The 27,527-nt window shown below is 43.6% G+C and overlaps 1 protein-coding gene across 3 annotated transcripts in view; it reads left to right on the top strand.

Moving 5' to 3' along the window:
• Nucleotides 1–27,527, top strand: part of wdfy4 (WDFY family member 4) — a 321,548-nt gene that overhangs the window by 164,954 nt on the left and 129,067 nt on the right. For all 3 annotated transcript variants that reach the window (XM_087982407.1, XM_043678830.2, XM_087982406.1), the window contains 4 exons: nt 7,750–7,827; nt 14,119–14,343; nt 17,636–17,738; nt 18,223–18,386. In XM_087982407.1, the coding sequence (XP_087838533.1) occupies nt 7,750–7,827; nt 14,119–14,343; nt 17,636–17,738; nt 18,223–18,386 (570 nt within the window). The remainder of the gene's footprint in view (nt 1–7,749; nt 7,828–14,118; nt 14,344–17,635; nt 17,739–18,222; nt 18,387–27,527) is intronic.

Genomic DNA, 27,527 nt, shown 5'->3' with positions numbered 1-27,527 from the left:
CAGATTCACCCTATCCCTGCATTTAATCCACTTAGCATGCACATCCCTGGACACTATGGACAATTTAACATGGCCAATTCACCTAACCAGCACATCTTTGGACTGTGGGAGGAAACCAGGAGGAAACCCACGCAGACACTGAGAGAATGTGCAAACTCCAGTCGGCCGAGAGTGGAATCAAGTGCTGACTACTAGGCCACCATGCTACACACGAGGGTTTGCATGGTGAGTCTCCCACCCTGGTGCTGGGGTATACCAGTGTGGTGGGAAGAGGCCTCTATGGCCTCAATTGCCAATGGGATAAGAAGGATGGATTTAATCAGGGAACACGTTGGGTCCCCTCCTACTCCCCTTGGGTCTGATTAAATGCCCCGATGCCATCACGTTGTAGGATGGGAGAACAGTACATTCTGCCATTAGCACAAACAGAACTGACCTGCATGAGGTTCATGAGTGGGATTATGTTCTCTTGGAGGCTGGGGCCATATGGAGTTGAGGTCTGTGAATAAGGGATTGCAAGACCATTGGCTGAAATTGAGCTGTCTCTGCTTTGATGTACTGTGGAACTTCAATATTTCTTTCAATATTTTTCAACTTTGCAAATAGATAACAGTGGAAGAGCCTTCTAGAATCATAGTGATAGAGTCATACAGCACAGAAACAGACTCTTCGGTCCAACCAGTCCAAACCTAATTCCAAACTAAACTAGTCCCACCTGCTCGCTCCTGGTCCATATCCCTCCAAACCTTTCCTATTCATGTACTGATCTAAATGTCTTTTAAATGTTGTAATTGTACCCACATCTGCCACTTCCTCAGAAAGTTCATTCTACATGCGAACCAACCTCTGTGTTTAAAAAAAGTTGCCTCTCATTTTTTTTTAAATCACTCTCCTCTCACCTCAATGCCGTGCCCCCAAGTCTTGAAATGCCCCACCCAAGGGAAAAGATACCTCCCATTAACTCTATCTATACCCCTCATTATTTTATAAACTTTTGTATGGCCGTTTCCACTTTAACTTTCCTGAAACACAAAAACATCCATAAGTCCATAAGACATAGGAGCAGAAATTAGGCCGTTTGGCTCATTGAGTCATGGCTGATACATTTCTCAACACCATTCTCCTACTTTCTCCCTGTAACCCTTGATCCCCTTGATACTGAAGAACCTGTCTACCTCCATCTTAAATATATTCAATCACCTGGCCTCCACAGTCTTCTGTGGTGATGAATTCCAACAATTCATTACTGTGTGGACAAAGATGTTTCTCTTCATCTGTTCCCTTTCCTCCAAGGCTCTGCCCTTGGGTCCTAGTCTCTCCTACCAGTGGAGTCATCTTCCCAACATCTGCTCTGTCCAGGCCATTCAATATTCTGTATGTTTCAATTAGATGCCCCTTATCGTTCTAAACCTCATTGAGTATAAACCAAGAGTCCCCAAACATTCCTCATATGTTAAGCGAAAGAAAGTTGGGATTATACACTGTTTAGCAAGATAATATTGCTTTCTTCCGAGTGCATTACGAAGACATCAGTTTAAATTTAAAGCTGGAGATGCTCTGACATTATCAGTTTAGTGGCAGCAAACAAGTTATAATGATACTTCATCAGCAAAAATGATTGAATGGCTCAGTAACAAGGAATGACCTTGAATGACATTATCAACTTAGCCATACAGGCCTTTCCTTGGCCCAATGTTCATATTTGTTTGATGGGTTAATTCCATGAGAGTTTCAGTTAAGTAACAATAATGTTTTGTCAGTGTATTGCTGTGACTAAAAGCTTAATGATCCTGTAAACAAACAAAATATAATCACTGCCTTCATGTTGCGCAGGCATTTCCTGCTGTGCGCTGCTAATGACTATAACTGAACAGTGGGGTATCTGGAGTTGGCCATTCTCCAGCAAGCATCTGTACTAACCATGTTCTGTGTTTCCGCACAGCAGGGTGGATATAATTGTATTTGTGTCTGCTTTTATACTGATAGAAAGCCACTGTACTAAAAAAAGAATGTATGTCAAAATTAGAACATAGTCACTTTTTTTCTCACACGTAGCATTCTGATTTATACTGAGTGCAATGTTGTATTGCCAAACTTTTAGTTCTGCCTTTGTTTGGAAATACTTTTTATTTCATTTGTAATTGGAATACTCCAATTGTTAAGAATGGAATGAAAAACAGGACTGTGATACACGTTCAGTGTGATTGTTTTACGCGTCCTATTTATAAGGAAATGGGTAAACGTGTATGTTGTGTAGTATGCGTTGTTGGACTGCTTTCTTGTTTAGTTGTTTTGATTTGTTATTGTTGCATGTACCTGCGTACAGTGAAAAGTTTTGTTTTGTGTGCAGTACAGGCAGATCGTGTCATACAAAGTGAGGAATACAATGTTGCAGCTGCAGAGAAGCTGCACCAAGGGTGAGATTAACATTAAATTTAAAATTTGAGGGGTCCATTCAGAAGTCTACTAACAGCAGGGAAGAAGCTGTCCTTGAATCTGTTGGTCATGTGTTTAAGCTTTGGTACCTTCTGCTCGATGGATGAGGTTGGGAGGGGTTTTTGATTATGTTGGCTGTCTTTCTGAGGCAGCAGATTTAATTGTTCTTGTTACATATGTGCCCCGTTGTTTAAAGTATCAGTTGTAGCAATGCAGAATCTGGCTTGTATTGAGACATCATACCTTTATGATTCCAGAATGTGTACAGGGACTTTTGAGTTTATGGTGTTTAACTCCATGTAAGTACTCAGATACATCATGCTGCATAATCAAGGGATTACAAACATGCAGTGGTTCACTTCCATCCCTTGTATTAGTTCTGCTGTCAATTTTGACATTCTGTGTGTGCGGGCTTCCTAATTCATCAAATGTGCACAGAAGTGAAATCAGGGCAACAACTTGGAGATAGCAATATGCACTTACCTCGAATCAATGTTTCCTAATCATTCTGGATCGTGGTTTTATTCCCCAATTCAATTCCCCAGTTACTGCCCTCTCAGCCTTCCAGGATCGCTTTATTGCTATAAATATAAGTGACTTGATTAATATTTTCCAAATTATGGAGGATATGGATTAGTGAAATCCACACGTCCTAGCACACCTTGCATACACCTAAATAATGTGTCGCACGCTAAGCATAAAGCTGTTTTATTTTATTGACTGCTAACTCCACAAGGACAAGGAGGTATGTGAGTAATGTGGATTTATTTCATGTTGGTTATATATCAAAAATATTAAACTAAGTTAATCCCTGTGAGTCCCTCAGCCCTTTACTGAATTTGGCAGAGAGAGCATTGTACTGTAGGTAAAAATGTTTGATTTCATTTACATTGAATGCAAACACCCAGGGGAGGTTGGTGGATGGGGGAAGTATTTCGGTTATTCATGTCGGGAGCAGGATGCTACACTTGGAATCGGCCAAATTGTTGAATTGTATAATGTATCTATTCTGCAATTCTATGATTCCTAGTATACTAACCTATCTGGATTTGGAGATGCTGGTGTTGGACTGGGGTGTACAAAGTTAAAAATCACACAACACCAGGTTATAGTCCAACAGGTTTAACTGGAAGCACACTAGCTTTCGGAGCGTCACTCCTTCATCAGGTGGTTGTGGAGGACACAATTGTAAGGCATAGAATTTATCGCAAAAATTTAATGTGATGTAACTGAAATTATACATTTAAAAGTACCTTGATTGTCTGCTGAGTCTTTCATCAGTTCAAATACCATGATAGTTTCACTTCTTTCATGTGTAAATCACAAAACGTTTTTTAAAAAGTTGCATTCTCAGGTTAACTGTAACAATTGGTGTTAGCTAGACAGTATGTTGAAGGTGTTAGCCCCCTGTGTTCTCTGTCTATGCCATGATGCTTAGATTGATTCTAATCTAAAAAGTGAGATAACAGAGTTTTACATGAATTCATGCAGTTTTTGAGCAAAGTACAATGTAACTCTGCAAGTACAAATTCACCCCTGGAGTCATTCTTGAAGTTTAGCCCCGTGCTGGTTCATTCATGAACACAGCATTTACAATATTATTACAAGTCCAGAGGTATTATGATGTACATATTAATATAATGACATGACATTCTTTGGGATAAGCATATGTAGATTCAGAGTGGGAAGAGGACTTCAATTAGGTTAGATGTGTGAGGTGTACTTCCAGCTGTCTCTCGGGTAGTGTAAAAGAAGGAAGATTTGCATTCTTAGACTTTGGGGCATCTCAAAATGCTTTACAATGAAATGAAGTAGTGTTGTCTCTGTTGTGACATGGGCTGGTATAACAACCTTGAATTTTTACTCTGTGGGCTGTGAGTATTTGGAATTCTCTTTGTTGCTGTAGGATGAATGCACAGTCGTTGAGTATATTCAAGACTGAAATCAATCTAAATTTGGAACCTTGAGTAGGTTCTCTGTATCCCACTCTGCAGTGGGGTCATAAGATGAGATTTTGGGAACATTACCTTCAATGGCTCTCTGGAGTAGGGAGTAGGGAGTAAATGCCATTGACTAGGAAGCCAATCTTAAAATCCTTTCTTTTGTTTAATTTCTTGGCGTGGCCAACTGAGCAGGTCTTTGAGGCCTGGTTGCTTCTGCCAAAACAGTGGAAAAGTTCCTGCAGTTTAAACAATTTCCACTGTTCGGAGCTGCTTTCCATGAATCCCCAATGAGCTACCAACTCCCGCACCCCTCCCGAGGGGCTAAAAGATGTCCTGCCTTCCACCCAGCAGCTGAAGCCTCCCCCACCACGCCCCACACCCCATCCCTGGGGTCACATGGCATCTGAGGCCGTTGCAATAGGGTCAGATTGTGAAAAGGTTTAGAGAGCGCGGTGTGAAGGGACAGAGAAAATTCATGGTCAGACATTAACCATGATCTTGTTGAAAGATAGAGCAGATTTGAGGAGACTTGTCGTCTCCTCCTGCTCCCATTCCTTTGGCAGTTGTAATGGAAAGCAGCTCAGCAAGTTCCGACTGCCAGCTATATGGTAATGGCACAACAAACTTGTCACTGGTGGGGGAATAAACATTAGTCAGGACACCATGAAGAGCTCTCTGACCCTCTCTCTGTTTTGCAATTATTGCCATGGGATCTTTTCTGTTGACTTGAGAGACCAAAAGCATTCTTGGATGAGTATCTCGGACAGAAGGTGGTACCTCTGGTACTCCTTTGGTACTGCACTGTAATAGATCAGCATTGATATAGTGTTCAGGCCTCAGGAGTGCTTGCCTGCAGACAAGGGTGACACTAACTGAACCAGTGCAAAATGAGAAAGGGCACCCAGTTTTGCATGGACCTCCAAAGAGAAGGCTCAGACCACATGATTATTTCCCGGTTTTCAGTAAGAGATTATCATCCATTCACGTCGAGTTATGTTTCTATGACTTGGAGGTGCCAATGTTGGACTGGGGTGAACAAAGTTAAAAATCATAAAACACCAGGTTATAGCCCAACAGGTGTATTTGGAAGCACTAGCTTTCGGAGCGCTGCTCCTTCAGGTTGTTGTGGAGTTTAAGATCATGCTCACGGAATTTATAGCCAAAGGAGTCCAGTGTCATGGAGATCTGATACAGTAAACAATCTTAGATTAAAACTTTCATCTTTGAAAATGGGATATGCTGGTTTCTGTTCTTTGATATGTAAATCCTCAAACTTCTTTGAAATGACATTCTCAAGTTAGCTCAGCTTTTTAAACAATAGATGTGGAGTCTGTCTGTGTCCCAATGCTGTGTCAGACTGACAAACCCTCTGTATAGTTTGAGTTTACAGACAAATGCCAACAACTGCATTTCTGATGTCCATCCTACAACTCATCCGTTTCATCCTGGACTGCAACATTTTCACCTTTAACACCTAGTTCTTCATCCAGATACACGGAACAGCTGTGGGACCAAATTTGCACCCCAATATGCCAACATTTTCATGCACAAGTTCAGTCAAGACTTCTTTGCTGAAAATGACCTCCAACCAACATTATACACCAGGTACATTGATGACATTTTCTTCCTCTGGACCCATGGTGAGGAGTCACTGAAACAACTACACAGTAATATCAACCTGTTTCATCCCACCATTAAGCTCACCATGGGCTCCTCTTGAGTATCTGTCTCACTCTTGGACATATGCATCTTCATCAAGGACGGGCACCTCAGCACCTTGCTGTACCGCAAATCCACGGATAACCTCAAGATGCTACACTTCTCTAGCTTCCACCTGAAACATATTAAAGCAGCCAACCCCTACAGACAAGCTCTCCATGTACACAGGACCTGTTCAGATAAGGAGGAATGTGAATGGACACTGGAAAGTACTCAAGAATGACCTCATAAGAACAGGGTACGATGCTCAACTCATCGACCGTCAGTTCCGACGTGCCTCATAATAACCTCCTCAGGAGACAGACACAGGAGCTGAACAACTGCGCTCTGTTTTTCGCAACCTGCAACACATGAGGAAGATGAGGAAGAGCACCTCGCCAAGACCTTCCCCATGCCTCCACGTCTCACCTTTAAACAACAACCAAACCTTAATCAGTTCATGATTTGGGAGCAAACTGCCCAGCCTTCAGGACAACAACACCATATAACCCTGCCATATCAGCCGCTGCAAAACATGTCAGAGTATCGACACTGGTAACACCATTACACGTGGGGACACCTCCCACCGTATATGCGGTGAGTACTCATATGATTTGGACAACATAGTCTATCTCATATGCTGCAGGCAAGAATGCCCTGAGACATGGTATGTTGGTGAGACCGAGCAGATGCTGTGACATTGGATGTGGCATAACAATCACCAGGCAGGAGTGTTCCCTCCCAGTCGGGGAATAATTCAGTGGTCCAGGACGTTTGGTCTCGAACATTCGGATGATCACCCTCCAACGTGGACTTTGGGACAAGCAACAACGCAGAGTGGTTGAACAGAGGCTGATAGCAAAGTTCGGTATCCATGGGGATGGCATCAACCGGGACCTTGGGTTCATGTCACATTACAGGTGATCTCACTGCACAACACTCTCTCTCTATCTCTCTCTCTATCTCTCTCTCTCTCTCTATCTCTCTCTCTCTATCTCTCTCTCTATCTCTCTCTCTCTATCTCTCTCTCTATCTCTCTTTCTCTATCTATCTCTCTCTCACCTTCCCACACACAACCACTCTCTCGTATGCACACACATACACCCCCCGCACTCTCACCTACACATGCACACACTCGCGCACTCACACCCACACCCGTGTACTCAGTCTGTTGCTCCTACCTGCACACACATATAAAGTTGTGGGGTGAATTTGATTTTGCAGAATTACATTTTATTTTGCTCCAAAACTGCATGATTCCTTGTAAAACTCTGTAAAACTATACAGAGGGTTTGTCAGTCTGACATACACTGGGATACAGACAGACTTCACACCCATTGTTTAAAAAGTTGAGAATGTCATTTCAAAGAAGTTCGAGGATTTACATATCAAAGAAAGGAAACCAGGATAATCCATTCTACAAGAAGAAAGTTTTGATCTAAGATTGTTTACTGTATCAGATCTCCATGAGACTGGACTCCTTTGGCTATAAATTCCGTGAGCATGATCTTAAACTCCACAACCACCTAATGAAGGAGCAGCGTTCCGAAAGTTAGTACTTCCAAGTAAACCTGTTGGACTATAACCTGGTGCTGTGTGATTTTTACTTATGTTTTGAATTTGTTTTTTCTGGCTGGATGACACAGCTTGTCCTGCTTCTGTCCCTGTGTAGGATTTCACCACTGTTATGGACGTGCAGAGGAAAACTGGACAAGAATTGTTTGCCAGTCTCCACAAAGAAAATTGCCAGGTAATGTTGCATGCTCTTTGGATTATACTGAATAATGTAACTGTACCCGGGTTTTGTGCTTTAGCTCCAGTCAGTTTGATTGTGTCTGTGAACCCTCAGGGGATAGCTTTGTTCTCCAACACTGCAATGTACCCTTTAACCAACACCATTACCCCCTCCCATTCCTTTCTTTCATATCTTTTTCCTGAAAACTTGCAATCCCCTGCCACCACAGGAACTGTAAAACCTGCGCCCACACCTCCTCCCTCGCCTCTATCCAAGGCCCTAAAGGAGCCCTCCACATCCATCAAAGTTTTACTTGCGCATCCACTAATATCATTTATTGCATCCGTTGCTCCCGATGCAGTCTCCTCTACATTGGGGAGACTGGGTGCCTCCTAGCAGAGCACTTTAGGGAACATCTCTGGGACACCCACACCAATCAACCACACCGCCCCGTGGCCCAACATTTCAACTCCCCCTCCCACTCTGCCGAGGACATGGAGGTCCTGGGCCTCCTTCACTGCCGCTCCCTTACCACCAGATGCCTGGAGGAAGAACACCTCATCTTCCGCTTCGGAACACTTCAACCCCAGGGCATCAATATGGACTTCAACAGTTTCCTCATTTCCCCTTCCCCCACCTCACCTTAGTTCCAAACTTCCAGCTCAGCACTGTCCCCATGACTTGTCTGGACTTGTCCTACCTGCCTATCTCCTTTCCACCTATCCACTCCACCCTCTCCTCCCTGACCTATCACCTTCATCCCCTCCCCCACTCACCCATTGTACTCTGCTACTTTCTCCCCACCCCCACCCTCCTCTAGCTTATCTCTCCACGCTTCAGGCTCACTGCCTTTATTCCTTATGAACGGCTTTTGCCCGAAGCGTCGATTTCGAAGCTCCTTGGATGCTGCCTGAACTGCTGTGCTCTTCCAGCACCACTAATCCAGAATCTGGTTTCCAGCATCTGCAGTCATTGTTTTTACCATATTTAACACGAGTCAAGATTAGAGTGGTGCTGGAAAAACACAGCAGGTCAGGCAACATCCGAGGAGCAGGAATATCAATGTTTTGGGCAAAAGCCCTTAACCAGGGCTTTTCCAGCATCACTCTAACCTTGACTCTAATCTCCAGCATCTGCAGTACCCACTTCTGCGTAATGTTTCCCACATGGTCTTATCCTTCTTCGAGCCTGGACTCCGTTATCACCAGAATATTATATTTCCACATGTCAATCTATACTTGTAACTCCCCAGTCTTGTTTGCTATACTCCGTGCATTGACGTACAGTAACCCTGATTTAGACATTTTTTTCTACCTTACGCTGACTTCACATATTGACTTCCTCTTCCCTATCCCAGTGGTATCTGGAACTTCAGTTATTTTGTGCACTCTGGTATTTCCCTTTAATGTTCTCTCTTGGTTCGCTGAGTTAATCTTTGCAACATCACTAGCTAAACAATCTGCAAGGAAATCAGTCTCAACTGCAAACAAAATGAAAACCGGAGAAGTGCAGATGCTGGAAATCACAGAATTGTTTCAGCCCCAGCTCAGTTTAAGTCCAACCTACCTGGCTCTTATATGTTCTCCAGAGCAAGTCCCAGTACCCCAGGAACTGAGAGCTCTCCCTCCTGTGCCATCTTTCCATTCATCTGCCTTAGAAAGAACTGTGGATGGTGTGTATCAGAAACAAGAACGAAAAATGCTGGAAAAGCTCAGCAGGTCGAGCAGCATCTGTGGCAAGAAATCAGAGCCTAAGCTCAGTGCAAGCTGGAAGAACATTACCTCATTTTTCGCGTGGGTACTTTGCAGCTTTCTGGACTCAATATCGAGTTTAGTAACTTTTAGGGCTTGAGCTCTCCCATGTCCTTACCTCAACCCCCCTCCCCCCCCCACCCCACCCCACACATACCAGGTCTTGTTATCATATAGTCTGCTATTGTACGCAGCCCATTGTTAGCCACTAACAGTCCCCATTAAAGCTATTCACCCTCCTAGCCGGATCACTATTCACTCCTTTATCCAACTGCTCTTCTCTCTCTATGGGCTGTATCCTCATCTCTCATTTACTCCTTACCCCCTTCCCCCACCCTATCTTCTGCATAGAAACCAACATTTTCCTGGCTACCATCAGTTCTTAGAAAGGGTCACTTGACCTGAAATGTTAACTGTGATTTCTCTCCACAGATGCTGCCAGGCCTGCTGAGCTTTTCCAGTAATTTCTGTTTTCATCTGCTTTAACCTCCTGTTCTGTCCTCACGTACAGCTGGCACGAGGAGTAACGCGGAGATTTTTACACTTGAGTATATGCTTACGAATTTCCCTAAATTCTGATTGCAGGACCACATCCCCCTTCACACTGGTACCAATATAGACTGCAATTTCTGTCTGCTCACCCTCCCCCAGGACTGTGCCCTGCAGCTACTCTGTGACATCCCTGACACTGGCACCAATGCAACAAGTTAATCTTGAAGTCATACCTATAGCCACAGAAATGACTGTCCATTCCACTGACTGACTGAACCTCCAACCCTATTGTTCGCACTTCGGCCTCACCTTCTGCACAGCTGAACTGCTCATGATACTACGAACTTGGCGGTGACTAAACTTGAACTAATGCCTTCATAAACTACAAGCAGACACCGAGTTATGTGCAGGATCCTAAGGGACGCCTGTGCTATGATACTTTGAATCAGCCCTGAAACACTGAAGGTACTCTGGGCATTCCTAGGGCTCATTCTTTTATTGAAAGTCTCAAGTATTCACTGCCTCTCAAAATTGTCAAAAGCATTTCTGTTAGCCAAGATTTTCTTATTACAGTCACCTGTGACCTTTAGACATCCATGAACATTATGTTCTCCGTTTGACTGACGGGACTGATTTCTCCATTTGTCTTAATGAACACTGAAGGAAAGAAATATTTCTCATGCTTCTGACATTTATTTTTGAAGTGTTTATTTATCTGAAAAATTAACTCTCTCCAAAACTAGAAGTCAGTCTTAGATTGATGTTTTGGCATAGTCAAATAACTTAAGTGCTAGCACAGCCTGCAGAATTTCCAAATAGAACTTCTCCAGTCTTCCATACAATCTACTGAATTCCATTCCGTGCTCTTAGATTCCCTACAGTGTGGAAACAGGCCCTTCGGCCCAACAAGTCCACACTGAGCCTCTGAAGTGTAACCCACCCAGACCCGTTTCCCTCTGACTAATGCACCTAACACGACGGGCAATTCAGCATGGCCAATCCACCTGGCCTGCACATCTTTGGACTGTGGGAGGAAACTGGAGCACCCAAAGGATACCCACGCAAACACTGGGAGAATGTGCAAACTCCGCACAGACAGTCGCCTGAGGCAGGAATCGAACCCAAGTGCCTGGTGCTGTGAGGCAGCAGTGCTAACCACTGAGCCAATGTGCCGCCCCAAGTGATGGTCTTCTAAGGGACTACCTTGTTGAAGTTTTATCCAGATCGCTTTTTGGTTAGAATAATGCTGTTTCATTCTTTGACTGACAAACAGCGCACCATCATCTATAACAGGTATGGGAGCACCCCCCCGCATATCCGCGGGGGATACGTTCCAAGACCTACCGCGGACGCCTGAAACCGGGGATAGTAGCGAACCCTATCATTTAAATGGAAATTTACCTCTCCGGCAGTTCCCCCAGAATTGTTTCTGGAATGTTCCATGTAATATTTTCGAGTTGTGGTAAACTGCGGATAACTGAAAATGGGGAAACCGAATCTGTGGATTCAGGGGTTCTACTGTATTAAACACCAAAATCAAAGGCTAGTTAGACACGTTCCAGGCAAATATTTTTCAAGTCAGAGTTTTATTTCAACTTGCACAACAGAAAGTTCCAGTTACACTGATTAATTGTTCTTCATTTTTTAACCAATAGTCAGGTTCTCACGTAATTATCACTGAACTAACTTATAACAACCACAGGTTCCCTACTTTGACAAGGGAATTTTGGGTCAACCTACCGCCCATGGACTGCAGTGGTTCAAGAAGGCAGCTGACCACCACCTTCTCAAGGGCAACATGGATAGGAACTAAATGCTGATGATACGTCTCACAAGTGAATTAAAATGAAATTTCAGATATCCCTGATAGATTCTGCAAAATGCTAAGTGTCAGTTTGTATTCATTCATTCACGGGATGAGAGCATCACTGGCTATGTCAGCATTTATTGCCTATCCCTAATTGCCCAGAGGGCAGTTAACAGTCAACCACATTGCTGTGGCATTGGAGCTACATGTAGGCCAGACCAGGTAAGGGTGGCAGTTTCCTTTCTACAAGGTCAATAGTGAACCAGATGGGTTTTTTTCTGACAATTGACAATGGCTTCATGGTCATCATGAGACACTTAATCCCAGATTTTTAAAAATTTGATTCCAATTCCATCCTATTTCTTTTGCTCTGTATGGTAATTAGATTACTCAGTTTGGAAACAGGCCCTTTGGCCCAACAAGTCCACACCGACCCATTGAAGAGCAACCCATCCATACCCACTCCCCTACATTTACCCCTTCACCTAACACTACAGGCAATTTAGCATGGCCAATTCACCTAACCTGCAAATTTTTGGACTGTGGGAGGAAACCGGAGCACCTGGAGGAAACACACGCAAACACGGGGAGAACGTACGAACTCCACACAAACAGTTCCCTGAGGATTTGAAACCAGACCCCAGCTGGACCTTGGGATTAACAGTCGAGTGATAATACCACTAATCCATCGCCTTCCCTTATTTATGTGGAAACTTCAAGAGTTGAGAAAGGAAGAAAATTACTGTGTACTGGAGTCTCTGTATTGGAAAGCCAATTGGAACTTAAACAGCAAAACAAAGTGAGGATCTATTTAAGGTGTCATTTATGCCTGCAGAGTTTGGTTGTTCTCTTATTGCTGCAATCAGATAAGGTTCTGTTGTTGAACATATAACAACCACAGCCTTATGTGAACATTTGGCTCAAGACCAGATTAACCAATGTAAAAAGCAAATATATGTTCTATCAAGCCAAGTTTAATTCTGGCATCTGAATTAGCTAGTAGTATCATCACCTCTGATCATAACAGTGTAAAGAGAGGCATCAACCTGCCTAATCTAAGCTCCATATTAACAACAATCCAGGAAATGGTTACTGAGCAATTCTCTATCGAACATTATACATTTTCCAGGTTTCCTGATTGCATTCACGGTGGCACAGTGGTTAGCACTGCTGCCTCACAGCACCAGAGACCCTGGTTCAATTCCCGCCTCAGGGAACTGTTTGTGTGGAGTTCGTACGTTCTCCCCGTGTTTGCGTGTGTTTCCTTCGGGTGCTCTGGTTTCCTCCCACAGTCCAAAAATTTGCAGGTTAGATGAATTGGCCATGCTGAATTGCCTGTAGTGTTAGGTGAAGGGGTAAATGTAGGGGAGTGGGTATGGATGGGTTGCTCTTCAATGGGTCGGTGTGGACTTGTTGGGCCTGTTTCCACACTGTAAGTAATCTAATTACCATACAGAGCAAAAGAAATAGGAGCAGGAGTAGTTGGCTTCTCATAATCTTTGACTCTGCTATGTTCCAATACACTGCTTTATCAGTCCATAAGCTTCCTTAATCCTCAATAAATAGCCAGTCAAAAGCAACATTGAGGTGTCAGCTGGGGTTTTGTTGGTTGAGGTCTGACCTTTGAAGGTTGTATGGTCAAATCCCACTGCAGAAACATGAGCACAGAATCTAGGCTGACTGTCCATTGCAGTACTGTGGGAGTGCGGCACTGTTGGCGAGGTGGTCTTTCTCTTGAGCCTTTAAGGACCCACCTGCAGTTTCATGTGAAGATGAGCTTTCTCCCCACTGCCCTGGCCAATGGTTTTCCTTCAACCTCCATCCCGAAAGTAGGCTATCCAACCGATGTTACTTGTCGGGGCTTGCTGTGTGCGAATTGGCTGCTTTGCTTCCCACATGTTGACAGTGACGAGATTTCAGTTGTGCTTAGAGACCCTCTGAACTCCAAGTTCTTCTGTTTGTTCTTTGACTTTCAACATTGTGCACGCACAGCAGCTTTGAGAATTCTGAGAGAGGCCAACGGCTTTCCTGGACTTGGTAGCATTTGTTAAATGTTTATGACATAACCCCTGCTCGATTATCAATCCGACAGTGCGAGCTAGTGACCTGAAGTCTTTGTAATCTAGCACAACAAATACAACGCATCCTTTTTTTTCGAAGAGAAAAGGAGAAAGTGTGTGTTTATAGGAACAATTGGATGGCCAGCTGTACACAGTGTAGGCACCATCTGTTGAGGCTTTTCATTTCTGTCCCCAGATGCAGCAGTGCATTCTGAACCAAACGTCGAAAGACTGGGCGAAGATGGAACAACAGCTGCTTCGAGAGAGAGGATTATGGGGTCCTTCATCAGGGTCACAGCAGGGTGCGTGGATACTGGACATGGCTGAGGGCCCCTGTCGAATGAGGAAGAAGATGCGACGAAACACCATTTGCATCAATTATGCTTATAATGCATGTCGAGAAAAGGAGGCCAAAAGTGAAGTAAGATTATATCTTTGGATAATGTATTGAATCTCCAAGCTGAAACCCAGGCCTCATTGTCTAAGCCAGTGAAGTGGCAAGACTATTAATGAAGGCAGCAAATTAATTCCATGTGATTGCAATATTAAGTTGTGTAGCAAACATGGCGTTTTTTTTCCGATAATTTCGATATCTGTGATGCTAAAGTGGAAAATACTAAATTGCAGAATAATTTCTCGGGTGTTAGAGATAGTACAATTAAGTTGAAATGCATGTTTGTACCCCTTTGCAAATAGTCAGCCGAAATGTGACACTTTATCCAAGAGATTCCTTCCTTTCTGGTTTAATTTGTAGTGAGGTCACAAATCTACATTGGAAATTAATTCTTAGTGCCTGAAAATATCAATACGAAGATAGAAATCCCTCTGTCGTGGACGTCTCTGCTATTTGTGGGAGCTTGCTGTGTGTGAATTGGCCGACATGCCAATTTGTTTGGGGAAAAGTGGTTGTCAGTCTTTTACGTGGCTCACAGACATAGGAGTAGGAGTGGGACTTGGCTGTACCTATTTCCCTGTTATAGTCTGGATACTGAGAGTCCTGAATTCAGCAAATAATGTCCTGCACTGTATTTGTCTCTGAACTCAAATTTGGTAAGGGCCATATTTTATGAACTCCCAGCAACATCCCAAAGCCACCTTTCTGTGACTTATTTACATAACTGAGGGACTTGACGCCTGTTTTAAGCCATCAGACAGATTTTGGTCTGAGATGAGGGGAAATTGAAGACTGCAGATGCTGGAGATTCAGGGTTGATAAAGCGTGGTGCTGGAAAAAGCACAGCAGCATCTGAGGAGCAAGAGAGTCGATGTTTCAGGCACGATCCTTCTTCAGGACAACGGGAGATGAGAGGAGTAGGAGGTGACCTGTTCCTTTCAGATCTCCTCAGTGGCTGTTGCAGCCTGACGGGGACCTCCCTCACACCCTATCTCCAACTTGACAAAGCTGTATCTGTGGAGTCACGAGGAGTTGGACTGTCACAATATCTAAAGTATCGCAATGGCCCTTCCTCCTAAGAACGTTCATACATTGGAGGGTTTGAGTTACAAGGAGAGGTTGGATAGGCTGGGACTTTTTTTCACTAAAGCGTAGGAGATTGTAGGTGACCTTTATAGAGGTTTATGAAATCAAGAGGGGTCTACATAAGGTGAATGGCAAGTGCTCTTTTCCCTGGTGTGAGAGGTTCAAGGCTAAGGGGTATATTTTTAAGGTGAAAGGAGAAAGATTTTTAAAAAAGCTCCAAGGAGCAATTTTATTTTAACACAGAGCGTGGCTCGTGTGTGGAATGAACTGCCAGAAAAAAATGGTGGACATGGATACAGTTATAACACTTAAAAGACATTTGGATAAATTCACGAATAGGAAATGTTTGGAGGGATATGGAACAAGTGCAGGCAAGTGGGACCAGTTTAGTTTGGGATTATGGTCGGTTTGGACCGGTTGGACCGAATGGTCTATTTCTGTGCTGTATGACTCTTTTGTTTAATTAGATGTAATGTATGGAGGAGGAAATCCACTGAGACTGGAATCACTGACTGATTATTCCAATTACACTGGAATTTTAAAAAACATATATTTTAAGTGATGTTAGATTTCTGTGAGGATTACTTTTTCCATAATAATTATCTGCTGGGATGTAATTTCTTTCAATTAACAGTGTACCCAAAATGAATTTCGGAATAGAATTTTCTGTATGGTCACAAAATGAAACTTGCCCCAGCCCCCATATTTAATCAAGCTAAATATAAAATGTAGACTACAACAGGCAGTCAATCTGATACCAACTATTTCACTCAAGATCAACCCACACACAGTTGCTTGCCAAACAACAATATGGCGTGCAGATTTAATAGCAATTTTCAAAAGAGACTAAAAGATTTGGAAGTGAAACATTTACTAAAGGGGATAAGGTAGACTTGGTGGGGCTAATCATGTAGCACTTTCAAAGAGCTAGCACATAACTAATGTGTCAAATGGCCTCCTTCTGTGCTACATGATTCTCTGACTGGTTACTGGGTGAAAGAATGTAAGTTTCTGCTTTTTCGAGGCTGCTGTAAGAGATCATGGCAGCACATGGAGAGAGAATGTCCCTCACATTTGGTATCAGGGCCCAAATCAGGGTTGATGAAGGATGTGTGGGCTGGGTTTGCAAAGGAGCTGGCAGCTGGAAGAAGTGGAAAGGCATTTCTGAGCTTGGACAATGCCAGGTGAGGTAAAAGTTCCCACAACCATGAGGTGATGTGGGAAGATATTACTCATTGGTCAGTTTTTAGAAGTTAAAGATTATGGCCAATTGCAGAAAAGCCAAAATCTCCAGATCAAGGAGACATTAGGAAGGGTACCTAAAGAGAATCTGTAACATTTGGCTTGATATTTAAGCATGCCAAAAATAATGATAAACGAAGAACATTTTGCAGGAAATGTAAACATCACAGGCTTGTCCATTGCCTTCAATTGCTTTACCTGTACAACATGCTGTGAAGACACAAGCTGATGTTTAAAACATTGATGCATTTATTTTGTGCTTTCTGAAGTTAACTAATGCTATGTCACTTGTATTTTGCAATATTGTTTTCAGTTTGTTTTAAGTCAGGTTGTGGCATTTTCAGAGCAACATTGAAGAGAGATGGTGGTGTATTAGTAATGTCACTGGACTAGTAAGACAGATACCCAGGCGAATGCTCTGGAGACATGGATTTGAATTCTACCAGATAGTGAAAGTTGAATTGAATACATTTATGTTCTGTCATCACTGTCAATTGTCATAAAACAAAAAAAATCTGCTTGATTATTTCAAAGAAGGAAATCTGCCATCCTGACCTGGTCTGGCCTACATGTGACTCCAGACTGACTCTTAACTGCTCTCTGGGCAGTTAGCAATGGGCAATAAATGCTGATCTAGCCAACGATGCAGGCACGCATTAATGATCTTTTTAAAATAATTTCTTCACTCTACATTTTGTTCCCACTTTGAAAAAATGTAAATGGGCATTATCAGTTTCACATTTAAAATGCTTAGCTTTGAAGTTAACACATTTAAACAACTTCCTTCAGTCATTCTGAATGTCTGGTGTGAAAGATGGTTTGATCTTAAACCAAACGCTGTCAAATTTTTCGGACTTTGGAAAACTGTTTCATCTCTGATTCCTTTTTGAAGCATATTTCTGTTATTTTACAAAAATGGGGAGGTTTTAAGGAATATCAGATAAAATGCACATATCTGAAATTCTTGCACTGACATTTACTCTCATTTCAGTCCAGCAAGAACCGTGCACTCAGTTTTGGAAATAAGGAGTTTTACATGAAGTTATGTTCTACTGACAAACACGTGGAAAACACTGATAAGCAAACTTACCCAGGTGAAAGTTTAACATTCCTGTTCCTAACCAAATCTGAATTTGTGTGTAGTGATTGTAACAAGGTCAGCCAGGTGGACCTCACAGAATATGAGTTCCCTAATTGGGACTGTTAACCTGTTCCAATCAGGGAGCTATGGCTGACAGATAAAAACAGAAGTGTCAGAGGTTCTGTTCACTCTGAGAGCTGGCTCTGAGAAGCTGGATCAGTGTCAAGTATTATTCATGTGTAAATAACATGCAACTTGTGACGGATATCGACCTCTGTGGAGGTATTTTGTTGTGCATCCCTTTACGCAACTTTTATGGGGAGCCAATAATAATTCAACTCAGGGCACAAATTGCTGGGGTTTTCTGTTATTGTGTGTGAAGGGCCATGAGACTCTCTGACACTGAAGGAGCTTTCGGAGTGTAGGTTATTCTTGCTGTGTGAGAGTTAGCTTTGAAGCTTTCTTCACTTTGAATTGACCAGAGAATGTACACGCAGGGTTGATGTTGAACTTGGCCGGGGACAACGTTGATGAGCGAGGCGTGGACTGCAATCAGCTGACGTTCTTCCCAGCCCTGATCGAAAGCATCCAATCGGAAGAATTCTTTGAGGACTGCGTGGAGAGACATGCCATTCTGCAGGCTTTAGATGCGAAAGAGAAGGTAAGGGATCTTGGCTAAAGTGCTCTAAGAAAGTTGAGTTGCTGCAAAAATCATGATTTAAGCACATGTTGGCTTCCTTTTCGATTTGTGGAAGTATGTTGAATTTAGCTTCAGTAAAATTGTGGGTAAGGATGTAAAGGTCATGTGCTGAGGGTCACCCTCCCAATAACTCAGCATCAAAAGCAAATCTAGAGTTGAAGTCATCCCAAAATGCTTCATAGCAGTCACAGAACTGTGTAGATGTAGAATGTTAGTTAGTCCATCCACTCCATGCTAGATATTCTTTAGAAAAGCAAAATGATGCCAACCTGAAGCAATAGATTCTGGGGTTGCCAGGTGGTCCAGGCCCCAGACACACTTTCCAGGTGAAGGAGTGATTTACTTGCTCTTCACTCAATCCAGTCTACTGTATTCGCTGTTCACAGTATGGTTTAGTCTACGAAGGGAAGACAAAATGCAGACTGGGCAACTGCTTTGCAAAATACCTACGTCCTATCTGTACAAATGACCCTGAGCTTCTGGCTGCTTGCCTGCCACTTCAACACGTCACTGCGTTCCTTGGCCAGCGCCTCCGTCTCAGGGTTGCTGTCGTGCTCCAGTAAAGCTCGAAGAGTCGAAAGGTATGGCACTGGAAAAGCACAGCAGGTCAGGCAGCATCTGAGGAGCAGGAGAGTCAATGTTTCAGGCATAAGCCCTATGAGGAGAAATTACTCCCCTCAAAGAGTTTTAAATTTGTGAAATTCACTACTCCAGGTTGCAGTGGATGCTCGGACACCGATTAAATTTTAAGAAGGAGATAGACAGGTGTTTAACTAGTAACTGCTAGAGAGTAGGCAGCAAAGTGGAGTGGAGACTGTGTTGAATCATAGAATTACAGAATCCCTACAGTGTGGAAAAAGGCTCTTTGGCCCGACAAGTCCACACCGACCGTCTGGAGAATAACCCACCCAGACCCATCCCCCTACCCTACATTTACCCCTGACAAATGCACCTAACATAGACATCTCTGAACTCTATGGCTAATTTCCCTAACCTACAAATCTTTGGATTGTGGAAGAAAACTGAAGCACCCAAAGGCAACCCGCGCAGACACTGGGAGAATGTGCAAACTCCACACAGAGAGTCACCCAAGGGTGGAGTTGAATCCTGTTTCTGGCCCTGTGAGGCAGCAGTGTCAACCACTGAGCCACTGTGAAATCTGCTCCTCGTTCCTGTGTTGCTAAGATGATCACTAAACCCAGTACAGAATCCAGGAGAACGTTTTAGCCACATTCCCTGGGTGAAGTGCCAACAGAAACAGGCAAATAGTTTAGGGTGCATTTAAACACGAGGAATAAAGATGAAGGGCTTATGCCGATTCTCCTGCTCCTCGGATGCTGCCTAACCTGCTGTGCTTTTCCAACACCACACTCTCGACTTTGATCTCCAGCATCTGCAGTGCTCACTTTTTCCAGTAAAGCTCAGCACAAGCTGGACAGTCAGCACTTCATTTTCCACTTGAGAGCTCTGCAGCCTTCTGGACATATCGAGTTCAATAATTTTAGGGCCCGAGCACCTTCCATCTCCTTATCACAATCCCCACACACCAGGCCTTGTTATGACATGAGATGTTACCCCAGCTACCCCATTCTCAGCCACTAACATTCCCCATTAGCAGTTATTGTCTCCCCTAGACTGACCTTTACCCTCTCCATTATCTGTCTAACTGCTCTCTCTCTCTCTCTCTCTCTCTGGGCTCCAGCTCAACCTATCGTTTACTCCTCCCCCTCCCCCCACCCCATCTTCAGCATATACAGTAAAGCAACTTTTTTTCCAGTTGCAATCAGTTCTGAGGAAGGGTCACTGGACCTGAATCGTTGACTCTGCTTTCTCTTCTTGGATGCTGCCAGAACCACCGAGTTTCTCCTGCAACTTCTGTTCCTGTTGCTGGGCAAGTTTGGTTGATGAGGTTTTTTTTTACTTAAAAAAGGATGGGCTAAATCAGGAAGTTTTGCAGTTTAAGGTAACAATCCCAGTGTGAGAGGCCCACAAGCCTGAAGATATGGGAAACCAATAATTGTTGAGGGAAAGTGAATTTTAACATGGTGCTGGGGAACTGGGTTCCGATTCTGGATCAACAAGGCTGAAGAGAGTGGAACGGAGTTTTCCAGAAAAGTGAGGGCGGGGGGAGGGCGGTGGCGGGATGGGACGGGACGGGAGTTGATGATGAACTTGAAGATTATGTAAAGGTTTGTCGGAGGACAGAGAGAAAAGACTTCCACTTGTGAGCACGTTGATTTTCCTGCTTCCCAGATGCTGCCTGCCCTGCTGTGCTTTTCCAGCACCATTCTAATCTTGACTTGCACTTGTGAGGAGTCAACAACCAGAGAGAATAAAAATTAAGTTGCAACTGTACAGGGCACTGGTGAGACTGCATCTGGAGTATTCCTGATGAAGGGCTTATGCCAGAAACGTCGATTCTCCTGCACCTCGAATGCTGCCTGACCTGCTGTGTTTTTCTGTACTCTCGACTCTGGAGTGTTGAGTACAGTTTTGGTTCCCCTTAGTGAGGAATGGACGCAGTTCAGAGAAGGTTCACTCGATTAATTCCAGAGTTGAAAAGCTTCTCTTATGAGGACAGATGTTCACTCGAGTTTAGAGAAGATGAGAAGAGATCTAATTTAGGTATGCAAGATGCTAAAGGGGATTGACAAAACAGATGCAGAGAGGATATTTCCCCTTTGGGGCAATATAGAATAGGAACAATATAGTATTAGGCTAAGGGGTGGCAGATTTAATGCAGATGAGGAGAAATTATTTCTCTCAAAGGGTCCTAAATTTGTGGAATTCACTACTTCAGATTGTAGCGGATGCTCAGCCACTGATTAAATTTAAGGAGCAGATAGACAGGTGTTTAACTTGTAATAGATTGAAGGATTATGGAGTGCAGGCAGGAAAGTGGGAGTTGAGGCTGTGTTGAAATCAGCCATGATTGTATTAAATGGCAGAACAGGCTTGAAGGACTGGACTGTCTCCTTCTGCACCTAGTTCCTGTATTTGTAAGATGATCACTAAATCCAGTCGAGAATCCAGGAGAACATTTTAGCCACATCTAGATTTAGATTACATTACAGTGTGGAAACAGGCCCCTCGGCCCAACAAGTCCACACCGACCCGCCGAAGCGCAACCCACCCATGCCCCTACATTTACCCCTTACCTAACACTACGGGCAATTTAGCATGGCCAATTCACCTGACCTGCACATCTTTGGACTATGGGAGGAAACCGGAGCACCCGGAGGAAACCCACGCAGACATAGGGTGAAAGTGCAAACTCCACACAGTCAGTCGCCTGAGGCGGGAATTGAACCCGGGTCTCAGGCGCTGTGAGGCAGCAGTGCTAGCCACTGTGCCACCGTGCCGCCCACATTCTCTGAGTGAAGTGCCAACAGAAACAGGCAAACAATACAGATGTATTTAAACAAGAGGAACAATAGCTACATGCTGTTAGGGTCGGATGTAGTAGGATGGGATGGAAGCTCATGTGGAGCGTACTAACTAGTATAGACCTGTTGGGCTGAATGGTGTGTTTCAATGCTGTACCCTCAATCGAACTGGACGTGAGAAAAAGTAGTGAATAGATTTAATGAGTTTGGAAAAGACACCCGGTGCCCCACCACAGCTGCAGCGGTTGGACAAATCACACCATTCATTCCCAGAGTGCACTGGAAATGGTCCCCAAAACCCAGAGTGTACTGGAAATGGTCGCCAAAACCCAGGGTGCACTGGAAATGGTCCCCAAAACCCAGGGTGCACTGGAAATGGTCCCCAAAACCCAGGGTGCTCTGGAAATGGTCCCAAAACCCAGGTTGCACTGGAAATGGTCCCCAAAACCCAGGGTGCACTGGAAATGGTCCCAAAACCCAGAGTACACTGGAAATGGTCCCCCAAACCCAGAGTGCACTGGAAGTAGTCCGCAAAACCCAGAATGCACTGGAAACATGCCCCCACCCACCCCTCAGGATGCTGGAACTCTCTGACAGGAACCAGCAGCTTCAGGTAGGAAGAGCAGGAGAATTTTTTGTCTAAGAAAGAAAAACTAAATTAGAACAGAAAAGATGGTAAGGAAAGCATTTTCACAAAGAAAAAGCTGTGCATTTACCATGTGGCTTGAGCAGAACAGTTACATCAACACTGCCCCCACGGTCCATGTTGCTTAACGTCTGCTTCCACAGGCTCTGCGACGTGATTTATATTCATTGCCCTTTGCTACTAGTATCTTATGTACCACATATGGTTGCTGTTTGTAAGTCTGGAGGATTTGCTGCTTCTGTCATGCTTGAGCTGGGAAGAAACAGGTGTGAGTAGGTAAAGCAAGTGAACTGGATAATACAATTAACGCAGTAACTTGCACTGCACTTCGACTGCGGATCTGTTTATCTATTCAAAAAAAATTGGTAACACCCCCAGATTGCCAAGTAGATACCTTTTATAATATATCGGCATTTTCAATATTAAGAAAAAATAGATTAGTTTATGAATATATAAATGCATAATATAGAATCATGTATCTAAGCCAGCTGCAGGGGACAGATGGGAGTACAGCATTACTCAGATTTGAGAGAAGCAAGGCAGTGTTCCTTGTAGACTGTGTGGTTGCGCACGTGTGCAGAAGTCTGTACATTACTGCAGCTTGCACTAAACAGGCTACCCATGACGAAGAAAACAAAAAAAGGGAAATTATTGTAGATCTTTGTTTCCATAAACATTTGAATTCACCAAATCATTCTTTCAGAAAGGGTTGGGTTGGGTTGGGTTGTGCAAAAAGATATTTCACAGAGAATACGGGAATATAATGGGACAGTGGAAGATCAGCCATGATGTTGAATCGTGGAGCAGCCATTAGAGTCCAAATGGCCTAATCCCACGCCTTTTTTTTTAATGTTCTCATTTAACATTGTGCCCTCTAACTGTGTACCAGATGGCACTGATGTGTAGGGATATTAAAGCATCTGTCAAGGGAACCAATTAAGAATTAATTATTAATTATACTTCCACTGGTAGGATTGACCAGTTATGAGTAGATGACAGATATCGTGAATTATGTGACAAGCCCATTGTATTGTGATGGGTCTGATTCAGATAGAGCTAAAACATTTGTGGCGTGTTTTTGACTGGGGAAAATAATCCTAAATTAGAGATTAAATCCTAAAAGCAGCGTTGAGAATCTAAGAAGGTAGAGACTATGCTACAGCCTTGGTTAGACAAGGAGACTTTTAAACATTGCAGTGATCTGGTTGCTTGGTTGTGAGTTGCCTTTTTTTTTTAAGGTTGTGATTCACAGTCAATGGCCAGTTTCACTTGGTAGAGCAGTCCCTAAATGGAGCTCTTTGAGGAGAAAGTGAGGTCTGCAGATGCTGGAGATCAGAGCTGAAAATGTGTTGCTGGAAAAGCGCAGCAGGTCAGGCAGCATTCAGGGAACAGGAGAATCGACGTTTCGGGCATAAGCCCTGAAGAAGGGCTTATGCCCGAAACGTCAATTCTCCTGTTCCCTGGATGCTGCCTGACCTGCTGCGCTTTTCCAGCAACACATTTTCAGCCCTAAATGGAGCTCACCTTGGTATGTTCTGGAGTGCACTTTCACTTCTTGATATCAAATTAAATAATGTTTTAGTTGAGAATTATAATAATAGACAGCGACATGGTGGCTTAGTGGTTAGTACTGCTGTCTCACAGTGCCCGGACCCAGGACGACTGTCTGTGTGAAGTTTGCATATTCTCCCCATATCTGCATGAGTTTCCTCCGGGTGCTCTAGTCTCCCCCCACAATCCAAAGATGTGCAGGTTAGGGTGGATTGGCCATGCTAAATTGCCTAGAGTGTTCAGGGATGTGTAGGTTAGGTGCATTAGTCAGGCGTAAATGTAGGATAATAGGGAAGGGGAATGGGTCTGAAAGGGTTACTCTTTGGAGGGTCGGTGTGGAATTGTTGGGCTGAAGGGCTTGTTTCCACACTGTAGGGATTCTTAAAAAACATTCTAATTCTTGATGTGTTTACCATCGTCATAGGAACAGAGCAGACTGTTCAGTCCATCAAGCCTGCCTCTACCATTCAATATGATCGAGCAATTCAGTGCCCTTACTCATCCCATCCCCATAACACTGAACACTGTGATGATTCACGTGTGATGCTATTTGTGAAGCCCTTTCACGTTAGAATACAAACTGATTTATTTTACACACGGCATATGAATGGACCGAATTTGATTTGATTTTATGGTTGTCATATCTACCTGGGTACAGTGAAAAGTTTTGTTTTGAGTGCAGTACAGGCACATCATACTATACAAAGTTCATTACGGTAATAGGACAGAGCAGGGGAATACAATGTGACAGCTGCAGAGAAGGTGCACAAAGACCCGCATTAAATTGGAAATTTGAGAGGTCCATTCAGAAGTCTAACAACAGCGGGAAAGAAGCTGTTCTTGAATCTGTGTGTATGTTTAAGCTTTTGTTCAGCTTCTAGAAGGGGTTCATCTACTACTTGGGGGGATAAAAACCCTCCCAGAATATTGTTAAAGTTCATGGCTTTTCTCTTGGTCTGGCCTAGATTTGCTGAAACATTCACAGCTCCTGAACTAGCTTGGGCCATTGGGCCACAGCCTCTGAACAAGGGCTTAGCCATTTTGGACTGAAATGAGGAGAACGTTCTTCACTCAAGGTTGTGGACCTTTGGAATCCTTTTCCCCAAAGTACTGTGGATGCCCAGTCATTAAACCAGACCGCGGTGGATACGAGCAACGTTAATATAACAACATTGCAAGTAGGAGTCGGCAATCCAGCCTCTTGAGCCTGCTCCGCCATTTAATACAATCATGGCTGATCTCACCATAGCCTCACTTGCCTCTTTCCTGCCCACTCTCCATAACCTTTCAATCCATTACTAATGAAAAATCTGTCTGTCTCCTCCTCAAATTTATTCAGTGTCCTGGCATCCATTGCACTCTGGGATAGTAAATTCCACAGACACATGGCCCTTTAAGAGAAAGCAATTTCTCCTCATCTTTGTTTTAAATCTACCACCTCTTTTCCTAAAACTATGATCTCTCATTCTAGGTTGCCCTACAAGAAGAAACATCCACTCTATATCTACTTTAGTATCTTTCTTGAAAGCAGAGTTGCAGGTAGACAGGATAGTGAAAGAAGGCGTTTGGTATGCTTTACTTTATTGGTCAGAGTATTGAGTACAAAAGTTGGGAGGTCATGTTGTAGCTGTACAGGACATTGGTTAGACCACTTTTGGAATATTGTTGTGCAATTCTGGTCTCCCTCCTATTGGAAGGATGTTGTGAAACTTGAAAGGGTTCAGAAAAGATTTACAAGGGTGTTGCCAGGGTTGGAGGATTTGAGCTATAGGGAGAGGCTGAACAGGCTGGGGCTGTTTTCCCTGGAGCGTTGGAGGCTGAGGGGTGACCTTATAGAGGTTTATAAAATCATGAGGAGCATGGGTAGGATAAATAGACGAGGTCTTTTCCCTGGGGTGGGGGAGTCCAGAACTAGAGGGCATAGGTTTAGTGTGAGAGGGGAAAGACATAAAAAGGAACCTAAGGGGCAACTTTTTCACACACAGGGTGGTGCATGTATGGAATGAGCTGCCGGAGGAGGTGGTGGAGGCTAGTACAATTACAGCCTTTAAAAGGCATCTGGATGGGTATATGAATAGGAAGGATTTAGAGGGATATGGGCCAATTACTGGCAAATGGGAGTGGATTAATTTAGGATATCTGGTCAGCATGGATGAGTTGGACCAAAGGATCTGATTCCATGCTGTACGTCTCTGTGTCTCTATACCACAGTTATATTTCCTCTCATTCTTTTAAACTCGAGCAAATATAGGCCTAATCTGCTCAATCTCTCCTCAGCTACAGAATACATGGATAGTGCAGGAAGGTAGAACTAAGATCAGCCAAGATTGCATTAAATGGTGGATTATGCCCCAGAGGGTGAATACGAAAATGTATCGTAATTGGGAGTAGCAGCATGCCCCTTGCTCCTATATTCCCAAATGATCTACTCCTGCTCCACTTTCTTATGTTCTTCTGACTTCGCAGGAACCGAATATCGTCCCATGTTCCTAACTCAGTCTCGAGTCTCTTGGTCTTCCTCGAGCTGTTTAGAAAGTTCTGTGCTGGACTTAGACAGCATGAGATTCCACCACCACCCACTGAGATCATACCCTGCACTCAAATCAACTGCCAGTCTTATGTGCTTACCCTCACTGTGAAAAGCTGCACACACAGGGGTGAATAAATTGTTCAGAGGTGAAAGTGCCTTCTTAAAGGCTGAACAATAGAAGGCAGGAGGCAGATGGTGAAAATCCAGCTGGACAGTGATTGGGGAGAATCATTGACCCACTGCGGGAAATGAGCCGATTATGAATTGGCCGGTAATAAATCTTAGCGAAATCACTCGGGAATCAGAAGTGAAGGATTTGCGGTTGATCCTGTTTGGGAAAAGTAATCAGGTCAAGAGGTGAAGCAGTAAGAAATAAAAACTTTGGTCCAGTCAATCAAATCATTAACTACCAGAGAAAACTCATTGTGTATCCAGTTGGATGCCAATTCATTCTTATTCCAATGTACTTGGAAGAAAGTGACCTTGTGGAGAAACTAGTCTCCAGGATTTGGCTCAACTGCTGCTCAGTGGGAGTATCAATTAGATTATGTGATGTAGCTGTGTTTGATTTGACAAATTAAGAAAATCACGAGTCGACCTGAAAATGTAGCACTGGTGATGGAGGAAGTACATGTGGAGCCAGGAATCTTTGTGGCTCTGATACTTCAGAAAGGCAGGCTTGGCTGGTAACAGTGGCTTTAAAGGGTACCTAGGTGCCTGACTTTCTCATGTTCCTGAAGCAGAGGCCTTGTCAACTGCAGTGCTCCTGAAAGGTAGGTCTTGCTTGACTGCAGGGACCCTGAAATGTAGACAAAGTTAAAAATCACACAACACCAGGTTATAGTCCAACAGGTTTATTTAGAAGTACTAGCTTTCGGAGCACTGCTCCTTCATCAGATTGAGCAGCGTTCCGAAAGCTAGTGCTTCCAAATAAACCTGTTGGACTATAACCTGGTGTTGTGTGATTTTTAACTTTTGTCCACCCCAGT

The sequence above is a fragment of the Chiloscyllium plagiosum genome, unplaced genomic scaffold (assembly GCF_037043375.1).
Source record: "Chiloscyllium plagiosum isolate Xiang-an unplaced genomic scaffold, Cpla_swu_hap1 HiC_scaffold_43, whole genome shotgun sequence".
NCBI lineage: Eukaryota > Metazoa > Chordata > Chondrichthyes > Orectolobiformes > Hemiscylliidae > Chiloscyllium > Chiloscyllium plagiosum.
The sequence above is the reverse complement of the archived record's forward strand: the minus strand, read 5'-3'. Positions and strand labels throughout refer to the sequence as shown.